The 16,861-nt window shown below is 32.6% G+C and overlaps 1 protein-coding gene across 3 annotated transcripts in view; it reads right to left on the bottom strand.

The window, feature by feature from the left end:
* The window catches only part of LOC100917684 (canalicular multispecific organic anion transporter 1), an 88,374-nt gene that overhangs the window by 25,374 nt on the left and 46,139 nt on the right, over positions 1 to 16,861 (bottom strand). For all 3 annotated transcript variants that reach the window (XR_004232917.1, XM_031959161.1, XM_031959162.1), the window contains exons 14-16: positions 15,815 to 15,982; positions 11,892 to 12,054; positions 10,144 to 10,216 (exon numbers count right to left, since the gene is read on the bottom strand). Coding sequence is in view for 2 of the 3 variants with exons in the window: in XM_031959161.1 (XP_031815021.1) it covers positions 10,144 to 10,216; positions 11,892 to 12,054; positions 15,815 to 15,982 (404 nt within the window). In the remaining variant the exon portion in view is untranslated. The remainder of the gene's footprint in view (positions 1 to 10,143; positions 10,217 to 11,891; positions 12,055 to 15,814; positions 15,983 to 16,861) is intronic.

The following is a 16,861-nucleotide window of genomic DNA, read 5'->3' as shown; positions in this document are numbered from 1 at the left end:
TCAGACTGACCACTACAATGGAAAAAGAAAATGATAAATGTTGGAGAATTTATGGGAAACTTAGAATACTAATGCATTGCTGATGGAGTTGTGAACTGATTCAGTCCTTCTGGAGAACAATTTGGAACTAATCAAACTGTGTACAACCTTTGCTACAGCAATACCACTACAAAGTCTATATTGGAAAGAGATCATGAAAAAAGACAAAAGTATCTACCTGTACAAAAATATTTATATTGGCTTTTTTTTTTTGTGGTGGTAAAGAAATGGAAATGAACAGATTGTCTATCATTCAAGGAATAACTGAACAAATTGTGGTATATGAATGTAATGGAATATTGTTCCAAATGAAATTATGAACATGTGGATTTCAGAAAAACTTAGAAAGACTTACATGCCCTGATGCTGAGTGGAGTGAGCAGAACTAAGAGAACATTATACACAGCAACAGCAACATTGTGTGATGATAACAAAAGAATACAATGATACAAGATAATGCCAAAAAATTCATGAATGAAAAATTATATCCAATTCCAGAGAAAAAACAATGTAGTCCTAATGCAGATGAAAGCATACCATTTTCATTTTTTTTATGGTTTTTCCCTTGTGTTAAAAAAGGGAACAATGTGGAAATGTGTTTAACATGATTCCACATGTATAACCTATATCAAATTGCTTGTTGTCTTGGGGAAGAAAGAGAAGAAGCAGGGAAAAAAAGATTTGGAACTCAAAATCTTATAAAAATGAATGCTGAAAAGTCTTTACACATAATTTTAAAAATCTATTAAAAATAGAAGAGGAAAAAAGCACTATCCTGTCCTTAGCAAGTCACTGCATTACTTCCTAAGTATCCTTACTTTCTTTTTGTTCATCATTATCATACATAAATTCCATTTGCTATCATTTAGAATAAAAAAAGACAATTGTTTACTTAACTGTCAAGTTTGAATTAAAATATAATAGGAGAAAATTTGATTATGTATTAAAATTCATTTTGCTTAAAAACTATTTAAGAATTAAACAATCTAAAGTTAAAGAATAAGTGGATGAAATAACAAATTACAGAAACAATCAATAATTTCATTAATGTGAATGACAATAATGAAACAATACATTGAAATCTATGGGATTCATCAAAAGTGATAAGCAGAGAATTTACATTTCTAAATGTTTATATCAGTGAAATAGGGAAAGAGCAAACCAATGAATTCGGTATGCATTTTTTTAAAGTCAGAAAAGGACAAACTAAAAATTCACAACTAAACTCTAAATTGGAAATTCTAAAAATTAAAAGGGAGATTAATAAAATTGAATATAAATGCATTGAATTAATAAATAAAACTAGGAGTTGGTTTGATGAAAAAACAATAAAACAGATAAACTATTATTAATATGATTTAAAAAGAGGAAAAAATAAATCCAAATCATTAGTATTAAAAAGAAAAGGGTGAATATATTATTAATAAAGAAAAATCAAAGTAACTATAAAGAATTAATTCACCAAATTATATGCCAGTAATTTAGCAAAATATTTGCAAAATTCTAAGCTTCCTAAATTTGTAGAAGAGCAAATAGAATATCAACATAGATCTTTTTTTAGATAAAGAAATTGCATAAATGAGTTTCCTAAGAAAAAAGCACCAGCAGCAGAGGAATTTATAAGTGAATTTTATCAACCAAAGATCAACTAATTCCAATATCAAAACATTTAGAAAAATAGGCAATGAATGGGTCCTACCAAGCTACTTTTATGAAACAAATATAATGCTGACATAAAGAAGAGTAAAAATGAAGAAAGAAAATTATAGGTCACTTTCATTAATGAATATGAATGCAAAAATCTTAAAAAAAAAGCAAAAAGATTGCAATAATAGATTATGTTATACATTACAAAGATTATACATTATGACCAAGTAGGCTTTATATCAGTAATGCAGAGATAATTTAACATAAGGAAAATTATTATCTCAATAATAATAAAAAATTATGATTTTATTAATAGATAAAGAAATGTTTTTTATATAGTACAACACTCACTTCTATTGAAAAACACCAGCAAAGTACTACTTTTAATGGGGAAAAGCTAGAAGTATTCCCAGTGAAACTAGAATACCCATTACATCACTATTATTTGATGTTGTACTAAAAATACTATCCATAGCAATAAGAGAAGAAAAAGAAAAAAAATACTTACTGGTGTTTTTTTTTTCTCATTATGAATATGGATATAAAAATGCTAAATAATAGCAAAAATCACAATAATGGATTACAAAGGTTATACATTATTATAATAAATAATGTTGGCAATAGTGGGGTATCCTAATTTCACACCTGATCATTTTGGAAATCCTAGTGAAAGCAATAAAAAAGAAAAAGAAATGGAAGGAACCATAATAGGAAATGAGGTGATAAAGCTATATCTTATTGCAGACAATATAATAATATACTTGGAAAATACTAGAGACTTAATCATCAGTAATAAAAATAACAGTTTTACCTAAATAAATTAGATAGTCAATGTCATTGCAATTAAATTATTAAGAAAATCAATTTTCTGAGTCAGAAAAATAGTAAAATTCATTTTGATGAACAAAAATTCAAGAATATCAAAGGAACTAATAAAAAAATTAAAGAAAGACAGTTTAGCAATATCAGATCTTAAACTATACAGACAGTAATTATCAAAATTGTATTGGCTAAGAAATAGAAATATTAGTGGAAGAGAGGAGACAATTTACAGTAGTGAATGACTATAGCAACCTTGTGTTTGACATGTATAAGGACTAAAGTTTTTTGGGGAAAGAATTAATTATTTGATTAAAAAATTTTGAAAAAGATAAAAAGCAGTCTGGCAGAAGTTGGTCTATTTTACACCATTTACCAGAAGAAGTTCCAAATGGATACATGATCTAAATATAAAAAGAGATAATACAAGAAAACTTGAAAACATGGAATATATTACCTATCTGAAATGATTAGGTAACAATTTATGAATAAATAAGAGATAGAACAGTGTAAGATGTAAATGGATAATTTTTTTTTACATCAAGTTAAAAGTTAAGTTAAAACAAATGTAGTTAATATCAGAAGGAAAGCAGAAAATTGAGAGAAAATATATAGACAAAATATATAAAGAACTTTACCAAATTTTAAAGAATATGAGTCATTCCCCCAACTGTTAAATATTTAAAGGATATGAAGAAGCAGTTTTCTAATAAATAAATCAAAACAATTTATATGTTTTGATGAACATATGCTCTAAAATCTCTAACACTCTAAGTCATCATTGATTAAAGAATTAAAAGTCTTGAGATATAATTTTATATCTATCAGATTTGCTAAAGTGATTGAAAGAGAAGATAACAAAAGTTATAGGGAATGTGGAAAAATGGGAACACTAATTTACTGTTGCTCAAACTATGCACCGATCCAAGTATTCTGGAAAATATTTTGTAATTATACTCAAGATATTATTATACTGCTTATACCTTTTGGCCTAACAATACCACTATTCTGTCTGTTTCCAAACATGATTAAGGAAAAAAGGAAAAGAACCTATATGTTCTAAAATATTTATAGCAACTTCCTGAGGCAACAAAAAACAGATATTGCAGAGATGCCTGTCAACTGGAAATGAATGGATGAATTTTGCTACATGATTGTGAAAGAAGACTGCTGTGATATAAGAAATGATGAGCTCAATTATCTTATACAAATGTGGATAGACTTGAATAAAATGTACAAAACCAAGAGAATGTTGTATACAATAATAGCAATATTATTTTAAAAACAACTTTGAGTGATTAAGTCAATTTTAATTATTATAACTACCCAAATTAACTGCAAAGGACCTATGAAGGAAGATGTTATCTGCATCCAGAGAAAGAACTGATAAATAAAAATATATACAAAATGATTTTACACACACACACACACACACACACACACACACACATTTTCATCTAGTGGTAGCCATCTCTTGGATGGGGTAGGGAAAGGAAGAAACAAGAAAGTTACATTATGTTATATATTTAAAAGGAACAGTAAATTATATATATCTGAGTTGCAATTTCATGTGTAATGACTTTCCCCCCTATTCTACTGTTATGGAAATGCTTATTTTATTTTTTAAGTTCAGAATAAAATAAATTTTTTTAAATTGTTCAAAAATAAATAAAAGAAAAAAAGATATAGGAAAAATTTTAGTAGAAAAGGAGTGATAATCTTCAGAGATTTGATGCAAAACACTGCATTTACTCATTTGGGCCAGAACATTCTCAAACATTGGCTGGTTTGATGAAAATGATGAGGATATTCATAAGCTGTTGAACGAAAAGTGAGAACTCCACAGGATTACAATAGGATAGTTCATCTGCTTCTAAGAAGACTGCATTTAGCTTTATCAAAAGTGAAGTGAAGGTAAAGCTTAGAAAGATGCAAAATAATCTTATTTTACTTTAAAGAATCCTGTGACTCAGCTGAGCCAGGCTCAGCTCCTGGTTTGAGCACCCCAAGATTGGTCATTGTTATTTCTGATGGTTTCCTAGGGATGCTGTTGGCTTTTGATGCCCCTGGGCTTTTGGAGGGAGGGGGAGCCCTTTGTTCTCATTGCCTTCAGATAAGTTTGGATAGATAAGGTCCAAGATGATTGCAAAAATATATTTAGCCATTGCATAAGATTTATCTTTCAGGGGGAGTATGAATGTTATATGCCAATTGAATATTTCCTGTTTTCTGCCATGTCTTTTGTATCTTATACAATTTTTGTGGTAGAAAATACAAAACTATTTACCTACATCTGATGCTCATATTTTAGACTAAGTTCCTGTTTTAAAGTATATGCTTTACCCACATTTTGGGAACATCCTAGAGATAAGCCATATTTTAGCTTTGCTTTAAAGGTTTTATTGGTGGGTTTCCAGAGATAGACTGAGATAGTGGAGTAAAACCAAGAAGCCACTTGAGCTTTCCTAGTGTCCCTTCAAAACCACGTGAAACCAAGCCTCTGAATGGTTTGGTGGAATGAAACCACTCTCCAGCTCAAGATACACTGGAAAAACTTCAAAAAAGATTTATCCCAGTTCATATAGACTCTGAGAAAGCCAGTGAGAGAATATTAATCAAACCAAATCAGCAAGTAAGACCTTCAATTGTCGCTCAGTAGAAGAGAAAATCAGGAGGCAGATTCCAGTCCCAAAACAGAAGATAAAATCTGGGAAATCAGGCTATTTCCTAAAAAGAACAGGCAAAGCTACCCACTGAAAACACAAGAAGTGAATTGTTCTTAAATGTTTGGTAGAATTCACATGTAAATCCATCTGGTCCTGGGGATTTTTTCTTAGGGAGTTGGGTAACAGCTTGTTCTATTTCTTTTTCTAAAATGGGACTGTTTAGTCTATTTACTTCTTCCTCTGTTAATCTGGGCAAGTTATATTTTTGAAGGTATTCTTCCATTTCATTTAAGTTGTTGAATTTATTGGCATAAAGTTGGGCAAAGTAACTCCTAATTATTGCTCTAATTTCCTCTTCGTTAGTGGCAAGTTCTCCCTTTTCATTTTTAAGACTAACAATGTGATTTTCCTCTTTCCTTTTTTTAATCAGATTAACAAGGGTTTATTTTGTTGGCTTTTTCATAGAACAAACTCTTAGTTTTCTTAATTAATTCAATAGTTTTTTTGCTTTCAATTTTATTGATCACTACTTTTATTTTTAGAATTTCAAGTTTAGTGTTTGAGTGGGGTTTTTTAATTTGTTCCTTTTCTAGCATTTTTAGTTGCAAGCCCAATTCATTGACCTTCTCTTTCTCTATTTTGCAAATAGGCCATTAGAGATATGAAATTTCCCCTTATTACTGCTTTGGCTGCATCCCACACATTTTGGTATGACATCTCATTATTGTCATTTTCTTGGGTGAAGTTATTAATTATGTCTATGATTTGCTGTTTTACCCAATCATTCTTTAGTATGAGATTATTTAGTTTCCAATTAGTTTTTGGTCTATTTCCCCCTGGCTTTTTATTGAATGTAATTTTCATTGCATCGTAGTCTGAAAAGAATGCATTTATTATTTCTGCCTTGCTGCATTTGAGTTTGAGGTTTTTATGTCCTAATATATAGTCAATTTTTGTATAGGTTCCATGAACTGCTGAAAAGAAAGTGTACTCCTTTCTGTCTCCATTTAGTTTTCTCCAGAGATCTATCATATCTAACTTTTCTAGTATTCTATTTACCTCTTTAACTTCTTTCTTATTTATTTTGTGGTTTGATTTATCTAATTCTGAGAGTGAAAGGTTGAGATCTCCCACTATTATAGTTTTGCTGTCTATTTCTTCTTATAGCTCTCTTAATTTCTCTTTTAAGAATTTAGATGCTACACCACTTGGTGCATATATATTTACTACTGGTATTGCTTCATTATCTATGTTACCCTTTAGCAAGATATAGTGCCCTTCCTTATCTCTTTTAATTAGATCAATTTTTGCTTTTGTTTGATCTGAGATCAGGATGGCTACCCCTGCTTTTTTGACTTCACCTAAAACATAGTACATTCTATTCCAACCTTTAATCTTTACTCTGTAAGTATCTCCCTGCTTCAGGTGTGTTTCCTGTAAACAACATATTGTAGGATTCTGGCTTTTAATCCATTCTGCTAACCGCTTCCTCTTTATGGGGGAGTTTACCTCATTCACATTTATGATTAAAATTACCAATTCTGTATTACTTGCCATCTTGTTAACCCCTGTTTATGCTTTTCTCCCTTCTTTCCCCCTTACCCCCTCCCCAGTATTAAACTTGTGAGCACCACTTGCTTCTCACAGCCCTCCCTTTTTAGTATCCCTCCCCCCACCTTGGAGTTCCTCCCCCTATCCTACTCCTTTTCCTCACAGTTTCTGTATTCTCTTCCACTTAGCTTATTCCTTCTCTTTTCACTTTCCCTTCCCACTTTTCCATGAGGTGGGAGAAGTTTCATCATAAATCGAATATGTCTAATTTTTTTCTCTTTAAGCCAATTCTGATTGCAGGAAAATACACACTATATTCATTCCCCTCCAGCCTTTCTCTCAGATATAATAGGTTTCCTTTGCCTCTTTGTGAGATGTAGTATCCCCCCTTTACCCTTTTTCTGGTACAATTTCCTTTCCACCTCTAGTTTCTAGAACAAGATATACATGTATTCTTTATATATCTTTATAGCAGAAATATAGTTCCCAAGATTTCTTTTTACCTTTTTAGGTTTCTCTTGAGTTCTATGTTTGTAGATCAAACTTTTTGTTAAGTTCTGGTTTTTTCATCAAAAATTGGTGAAATTCGCTTATTTTATTGACTGTCCAGTTCCTTAGCCTTTTGGGATATCATATTCCAGGCCCTTTGATCCTTTAATGTGGACGCTGCTAGATCCTGGGTAATCCTTATTGTGGCTCCTCTATATTTGAATTGTTTTTTTTCTAGCCACTTGCAGTATTTTTTCCTTTGTCTGATAGTTCTGGCATTTGGCCACTATATTACTTGGTATTTTGATTTTAGGATGCCTCTCAGTAGGTGATCAGTGAATTCTTTGAATGTCTATTTTACCTTCTGTTTCTATGACTTCTGGGCAGTTCTTTTTGAGAATTTCCTGGAAAATAGTGTCCAGGCTCTTTTTTTCATCATATTTTTCAGGGAGTCCAATAATTCTCAGATTGTCTCTCCTAGATCTATTTTACAGGTCTGTTGTTTTCCCAAGAAGGTATTTGACATTTTTTCCATTGTTTCATTTTTTTTGGTTTTGCTTGACTGATTCTTGGTGTCTCCTCGAGTCATTCAATTCCATTTGTTTGATTCTGATTTTCAATGAAGTATTTTCTTCACTCGCTTTTTTTTTACATCTTCTTCTAATTGTCCAATTGAGTTTTTAAGTGAGTTGTTTTGTTCTATAGAATTTTTTTTCCATTTTGCCAATTCTGTTTTTTAGAAAGCCATTTTCTTTTTCCAGTTCACTAATTCTATTTTTCAAGGATTTGATTTCTTTATCCACTCTGTCTTTAAATGAGTGGGATGACTTCTCTGGACTCTCTTGCCAAGCCTCCCTTTCCTTTTCCCATTTTTCTTCTAGCTCTCTTTTGAGAGCCTTTTTAATTTCTTCTATGAGAGTCATCTGTGTGGAAAACCAGATGATATCCTCCTTTGGGGATTCATCTGGAGACAGTCTGTTTTTAGTCTCCTCAGGGTTTAAAGTCTGCTCTCTATCCATATAGAAGCTGTCAGTGGTTAAGGTCCATTTAAATTTTTTGTTCATTTTGTCAGAGAAGTATCAAAGAAGACAAACTAGCAAAAAAACAAAAACAAAAACAAAAAACAAATGCAATCTTCTTTTTTTTGTGTGGTGGTGGGGGGACTGGGTGGTGTTACCAAACTTCCTCTACAGACTGTGGTGGGGGGGGAGGGCAGCAGGGAGTCACTAGCAGGACAGCAATGGCTGTGCTGCGCCTGTGCTCTGAGACTCTGAGAGCGTGCTGAGACACTGCAAGGGGGGAGTGGGGGATGGGGGGTGGCCAGGTCCCAAGAGACTCTAGCTGTTTGGGGTTATATTCTTCACCCCTGTGCTTTTAGCTTCTCTGCTTGTCTGCTGGCTTGCTACCAGGGCAAAGTATCCAATACTGTAGTAAAGTTCTCTCCACAAAGACGGCTGAGATCACACCCCATTCCCCTCCAGTCTGCTCAGTTGTGAGCTGCCTGCCATGCTCTCGCTGCCACTGCCTGCCCTCAGCCTGTGTCTGATCTAAAATCATCCCCACCCTTGAGTAAAAACAGACCTTTTCCTGGAGAATTTCAAGGATGTCTTCTCTTGGTAATTATTTGTGGTTTTTTTTTTTCAGTCAAGCACTAATTCAGAGGCTTATCATGAATTAAATTCTGAGAGAAAACACAGAGCTTAAGCAGATGTGTGCCTCCTCTCCGCCATCTTGGATGGAAATTGACTATCACTTCTCTAGTACATTCTTGAAATCATTCAGTCCTTCTTTATTGTATTTTTTATTAACTCCATTCTAGGTCAAAGTTGAATCATACAGAGGCACCTAAACAAGAATCTAAATCTTTACATTCAAGATGGAGAAAAGTAGAACAGATATTAATGTGAATTTCTAGCTATTTGAATTGACTTATTCAAACATAGTAGCTAGACCAGCATCTTCACTATTATGTTGGGGGCTAAGTTTTTGATTTTAAAGTGTTCAGAATGTTTATCAGTAATTTGGATGAAGACACAGAAACTATGCTTATGAAAACTGTGATTGACACAGAAGTAAAAGGCATAATTAATATGGTAGTTGACAGAATAAAGATTTAAAAATCTAGGGTGGAACAATGGGTTGAAACAAAAAAAGAAATTTAATAAAGATAAATCCAAAGTTTTTCAGATGAATTAATAAAAGATAAGCTAAGTGAATGATGGATAGGAAAACTGATTTAATTGATGGTTCATTGTGAATCTGGCCAATAGTGTGACACAACTATGAAAAAATCTTATTAGATTGCACTTATTTATATACAATACCTATTAAGATATCATAGCATTAAGTAAGCATGCCTTCTAGGAATAAAAAATAGTGTAGTGTTATACTTTCTGGGCTCACATTTTGAGAAACATTGCTGAATGTATCCAGAGGATGATGACAATTGTAGCAAAGTGAATGAAAACATTGTTAGAATTGGGTGTTATTTTGCATGCCAGAGGCAAGACAGAGGGAATATAGCAGCTGTTTTCAAATATTTCAAGAATTGTCATGTTAAAAAAAGGTTAGAATTCAGAAGTTTGAGCTAGGACCAAAGAATGGAAATTAGAAGGAAAGATATGTAGGTTCATCATGAGAAAATGATTTCTAGGAATTAGAATATTCAAAAGAGAAACAGAATGTATTATTCAGACATTCTCTTATTATTACTATGAATGTTTATGAAGAAGCTGAATGATATCACAGATATTGTAGAGATTTTGTATGGAAAATAATTTTTTCAGTTATTTCAACTCTATTATTCTATAATTAGACTATAATATCAGCTCTTTTGATAATATATAGTTGTTTCACTTTTTTTAGGATGCCACACAATTAAACAATTAAGAATTAAATTTTTTTCTGAGTATTAAATTATTTCAGTACTTACCTAGCTTGTTCCATTATTTTGTCTTTAGATATTGTTCTGAAATTTCTTTGATTGACTTCTTTTGAAGGGCAAACTGTAGGGAAAGATGACAAATATACGAATTATTCAATTGTAAAAATAAAATTAGCAGAAGGTCATTAATTGAAATTGTCCAGGATTCATAGATTAGAATAAAAAGCAGAAAGTAAACATTGCAAAAGATAAAAATAATGGAAAAATGTTGTTGAATTTCATAATGTTAAAGACAAGTTAGACTAAAAAATATGAAGATGAGTTCCTAGTTGTTAATCCACAAGTGTCTCAGGATAATTTTATTTATTGCTGATGTTCTACCTTAATTTTCTATATAAATTTGTAATTTTCAATTTTGTATACAGAAGTTTTGCAATAGAAATAGAGAAAAGAAGGGTTCTATTTTTCTATGGGTCAAATGCTAACTAAACTTTCTGGAGTATTTGTGATTATTAGTCAAACTCTTGCTAACTTATAAATTAATGTAAGGCACATCAAAGTCTTTTTTGTTTGTTTATTTGTTTGTTTTTGCTGAGGCAGTTGGTGTTAAATGACTTGCCCAGGGGCTCACAGCTAGGAATTGAGGTCAAATTTGAACTCAGATTCTCCTGATTTCAGGACTAGTACTCTAACCTTTACATCACCTAGCTGACCCAAGTCAAAGTCTTTTAAAAAATTTTTTTTTAGTTCAAAGTTTTGATAAACTTGTTGATAGCTGTGTATACATAAAATTTGGAATAAATACTTTAAGGTTAATAAAAACAGCTTTATGCCATCTCCATCTAGCCTTTTCCATTCTTGCTTTCCCATTCATTTACATAAGAGATCTAGAGAACCTTGTGGCTTAATGGGGAAAAATGGCATCTTAGACCCCAAAACCAGCTAATTTTCTTTGGTAGGTTCTCATTCCACTCCCAAATAGAATTGAGAACAAAGGATCTCCATATAATTCTAAATAGAATTAGAAAGAATTCTAATTGGAAGAGGATTTTGAAAAGATGGTGGGATAGGTCGAAAAATTCCAAGCTTTCCATATTTCCCCCACAGACAAAACAAAATTGCTCCTCATGATAAACATAAACTGGTGAAAAACAAATGAGACTTGGGCTGAATAGGGGTCCCAGACTAGGGTTTAATCCTGTCAAGTATATACACTTTCAGGCTACCTCCACAGAAACAGCAAGCCAGGAGCTTTGGGACTCCTTGGTTTCAGAGGAAGTCTCAGCCTGAACCACAGGAACTTTCACTTCCTGGGCAGTTTGTGTAGGAGAGAGTCTGAGTGCAGGAAAACTAAGGGAATCTTTGCTGTTTAAGAACATCAGGTCCAGCTGTGCTGCAAAGCTGCTGCCCTGGATGAAAGGGAATCAGCACAGACTTGGTGAATGCAAAAGCTGTGGTATAGGGTCACTGCTAGCTGCAAACGCTTGGAGAAGAAGAAGCTTTTGGTTTGGAGCAAGTCAGATGGGAAAGCTAAAGTGAAGCCAGAAGCTTCTCTACTTCCCATTTAATATTTCTTATTTTCTAAAAATCAACATTTTAAAATCATAGACACAATTTAAATCAATTTTACTTATACAACCTGATTCCCAGCCTGCCTCCACTTTGACCAATGTTCTAATTTAGGGTTTTAAAAAATATTAAAAAACACATAGACATTCATTTACTCACAAAGCTATTGATTGGAAAAAACACACAAATACAATGAGCTATGTAATAACTTTTTATCATGTCTTTACCTTTCTCTGAAATACTGGAAATCTGAAGCAAGTTGGTAAAATCTGTTACTTTAAGCAGAAGTTCATGATAACTTCCAATTTGTGCAACTCTGCCACTTTCCATTACAAGTATAAGGTCTGCCTGGGGCAGAAGTGCAAGGTTGTGTGTCACTAAAATGCGTGTCTGAAATAAAGAATGTTTCATTTCCTAGTAAATGACCATAATTTGTAGAAATAATACAAGATTATTAAAAGATTATTAAAGATTCAATTAATCAGTGTTTCAGCATATCCAAAAATGCGTGTCTGAAATAAAGAATGTTTCATTTCCTAGTAAATGACCATAATTTGTAGAAATAATACAATTTTATTAAAGATTCAATTAATCAGTGTTTCAGCATGTCCTATGTTTCTTTTTTTCCCCTGAGGCAATTGGGGGTAAGTGACTTGCTGAGTGTCACACAGCTAGGAATTGCTAAGTGTCTGAGGTCAAATTTGAACTCAGGCCCTCCTGACTTCAGGGCTGGTGCTCTATCTACTACACCAACTAGCTGCCCCACCAGTTTAAATTTCTCATGTAATTTTGCAAAGATTTCTCATTTGCTCTCACCTAGCTGCCCCTATTTCTTTTTTAAAATTTTATTTTAATTGTATATTATTTTTTCCATTACATGTAAAGAAAGTTTTCAATTTTCACTTTTGTAAGATTTTGAGCTCCAAATTTTTTTCTCCCTTCCTTTGTACCTCTTCCTTCCCTATACTAGTAAGCAATCTGATACAGGCTATATGTATATATTCATTTTTAACATATTTCCATATGAGTCATGTTGATAAAGAAAAATCAGAACAAAAGGGAAAAACCACAAGAAAGAAAAAAAGATGAAAATAGTATCTTCATTCATTCTTCATAATTCTCTTTCTTTGGGTGCAGATGGCATTTTTTTATCCAAAGTTTACTGGAATTGCCTTGGATTACTGAATTGTTGAGAAGAGCTAAATCTATCAGATCAGCTGTTGCTGTGTACAATGTTTTCCTGGTTGTGCACGTCACTCAATATCAGTTTATGTAAGTCTTCCCAGACTTTTCTGAAATCAGTGGGCTCATCATTTCTTATAGAACAATAATATTCCATAACATTCATATTCCATAACTTATTCAGCCATTCTCCAACTGATGGGCATCCATTCAGTTTCCAGTTCCTTGCCACTACAAAAAGGACTACTACAAACATTTTTGAATATGTGAGTCATTTTCCCTCTTTTATGATCTCTTTGGGATAAAAACCCAGTAGATACACTACTGGATCAAAGAGTATGCACAGCTGATAAAACCTCTCTCTCTCTCTCTCTCTCTCTCTCTCTCTCTCTCTCTCTCTCTCTTTCTCTGTGTGTGTGTGTGTGTGTGTGTGTGTGTGTTAGGCAATTGGAATTAAGTGATTTGCCCAGGGTCATACAACTAGTAAATGTTAACTTTTTGAGGCTGAATTTGAACTCAGGATCTTCTGACTTCAAGGCCCATGCTCTGTCCACTACACTCTTTAGATGCTCCAGTAAAACTTATATTTCAAGATGAACTACAAAGTATTACATAAAAATAAGCTGAAACAGTAAATGGATAACACCTTTATTTTACAAAAATTGTCAGTCATTGGATTTGAATCAAGCTTAAAACTAATATATATATAATACATATATATGTTATATTTTATTTTTAGTTTACAAAAATAATACAGTATAGTAACTACTATTATTTAGAATGTGTGGCTTTTCTGTCTAGCCCTTTTCCTCCCAGTATTTGTAACCTGCTCTTTCGTCACTGACATCAGCTCTATACCCCAAGAGAGAAATATCTTCGCATGTAGAATGAAGAAAAGAATGAATAAGCTAGTGGGACCTGATAAAATGACGTGACTTCACCACAAGATAGTCGCTGCTATTTGAAGCTTTTTGGTGAAAAGGTCCAGATCCCTGCTCCATTATAGGAAGTTAATAGAAATATGGAATCAATATCACTAAAATTGTCTTTCATACAATTCCTCAGTCCTCAACTCTTTCCACACTGGTAATTTTCAAGATCTTATCCCTAACATGCCAGTTATTCTTTACCAATTGTTCACAAAGGCAAACAAATGAAATCATAATTGATAGAATTATTATCTAAACCAGCCATGATACTAATTAAAACAAAAAATTCAGATGAATTTTAAAGAACAAGATAACTTTGGAATCAACATTTGCCTTCTGGGACAGAAAGAGGGAGATAGGAGACAGTTAAATGTTTCATTTTCTCTGCTCACTATGATCAGTTCTGCCTTTCATTACAGTCCCAGAACTTCAATCTACATAAGTAGGGAACTATGTAGGAAGCCTGATTGTTACCTCTAAGACTCATTCCTGGGTAGTTCCTATTATAGACTCTCAGAAGAGCATCATTCAAGAAACCTAGTTTTTTTTTCCTTTATTTAAATCTTCATTTTAAAAAGTCAAATCATACTGGGAATTTTCCATATTTCCTCATTTAAACTAAATTCAAATCTGCCTCCCATACTCTTCAGGATGAGAAACTGCAGACTTTCATTGGTCTCTGATAGCCTTTCTGATTCCAGAGAAATACATATATGGGTACTGAAGACCTTGCTTCTACTATACAAATTGGTCCTTTTATGGATACATTAACTTAACAACAAACTGAAGGAAATTTTGCAAATTATTTATTCAAAGTTTTCATTAGAAAATTATTTCTATTTTTTCTCATGAAATTTTAAACCATAAAAGTTCATTTCTTATAACAAAATAAATTTGCTGAGGAATATGGATTTGAAAAGATGCCATTACTATACCACTTAAGGCAGGAAACTCATCCTCATTCCCTCTGACAAATTGTATTTCCAGTCTTAAACCTCCTTTCTTAGGACGTATTGATAATGTAGGAGCACTAACTTCTCTGCACTAAATCACCCCATCTCTCTTAGAAAACAATGTTTTAGTGCTATTACTGTTAATCACCCTGAGAAGCAGGGATCAGGCATACAGCAATAGATTCTTACTTATGGGAATTGAAAATTACTCTGTTTTAGACATACACATATTATGTGAGAAAACAAGATCTGTGTAATCATCAAGTTCATCTACTGTCTATGTCTAAAGTCCTCTATCCTTATCTTCCATTAGCTCTAGTCTCTGAGAAAGAGATAGATCTTTCTCCTTGCCTAAAATAATAGTTTTATAGTTGGCTAGTCCTTTTGGAATAGGGAGCTTGTTCATTCAAATACTTTCTGTCCCTATTTTTCCATCTCCCCTGTCTTTTTTTTTTAATTTCTCTATCTTTTTGTTTTCTCAACAACTAAAATGCAGCCCTCCTATATAGGCCTTTTATTGATTTGCACAATTTCAATCCCATCACCCCCATTTTCACTCCCTAGTACCTTTCCACCAAATTTGCTTACAACTTTCATTTTCTGAACATGTCAAAAATCTTCAGTGGCTACTTATGGACTATATAATTGAATACAGTCAGCTTGGCATTTAAATCTCATCATAATATAGCTTCTATTTTCAAATGTTTCATATAACTCCCTTTCACAAAATAATTTCCAACCAAACTACTTAAATAACTGTTCCTCCAACTTGCAAATTTGCTTGCCCACTTTTAAAAAGTTCTTTCTCACCCTTAGACAGCAATTACTTATCTCTAGTCCTTAAATATAATTTCTATAAAAGTTTAGCCAAATTATTACTTCCTAATTTTAATTTTCTCTCATTTTAAAAATTACTTTAATTTATTTTGTAAACATGTTTTAAACACCCTTACCCTTAGCAAAGTAAGCTTCTTGAGAGCAGAGATTGTTTTATTTTTGCTTTGAAACCCTGCTGAAATAATGTTGAGTTACTTAAAAAGATCTTTCAAAGGGCAAGGGAAACAAGATTGTTCCTGCTGTATATACCTTGTTTTTCAGAAGTCCTGAGGATCCTATCACTTTTTCAAAAAGGTGCTTCCCAACATGGACATCAACTGCAGATAAGGGATCATCAAGGAGATAAATATCAGCATCATTGTAAACAGCCCTGGCCAGGCTTACACGTTGTTTCTGACCTCCACTTATATTCACACCCTGTAAGGGAAAGAAAAAGCATGACTATGTCAGATTTTCACTAAAATCCAAAGCATATGTACCTAATTCAAAAGAGTATGTGTACATAAAAATATTTACAGCATCTCTTTTTTGTGGTGTCAAAGAATTGGAAATTGAGGGGATGTCCATCAACTGGGGAATGGTTGAACAAGTTGTGGTATGTGATTATGATGGAATATTATAAGAAATGATGAACAAATAGATTTCAGAAAAACCCAGAAAAGCTTACCTGAACTGATGCAAAGTGAAATGAACAGAAGCAGGGGAACATTGTACACAGAACAACAATATTGTATAAAGATTAATTCTGAATGAATTAGCTCTTGCAACAATGCAATAATATAGTACGATTCCAATGGACTTATATAGAAAAAATGCTATCTACCTCCAGAGAAAGAACTGATGGAAACTGAAAACAAATTGAAGCACACTTTCTAAACTATCTTTATTATTCTTGGGTATTTTTTTCTGACATTTTTTTCAACATGGTTACTACAGAAATGTTTGCATGACTACACATGTACAATCTACATCAAACTGCTAGCCTTCTCAAGGAGATGGAAAGTGGGGAAAGGAGATAAAAAATTTGGAGCTCAAAATTTAAAAAATGAATATTAACAATTTGTGTTTACATGTAATTGAAAAAAATGATATTATATAAGTGTAATGTTAACAATGATAATTCATATTTATATAGCACTTCCAGATTTATTTTCATAAATCATTACAATTTCTGTCTTTACAATAAGAATTAGCTAATTTGAGAATGACTACATCCATTTTGTAGCTAAGAAAAGGAAGCCTTAAGGGGAGCCAACATGACAGAGTTGCTTGAGCTCTCCCCCTATTCCTCCAAAT

The sequence above is a fragment of the Sarcophilus harrisii genome, chromosome 3, assembly GCF_902635505.1.
Source record: "Sarcophilus harrisii chromosome 3, mSarHar1.11, whole genome shotgun sequence".
NCBI classification, from domain to species: domain Eukaryota; kingdom Metazoa; phylum Chordata; class Mammalia; order Dasyuromorphia; family Dasyuridae; genus Sarcophilus; species Sarcophilus harrisii.
Note: the sequence above shows the minus strand (reverse complement) of the source record. Positions and strands in the feature narration are given on the sequence as shown.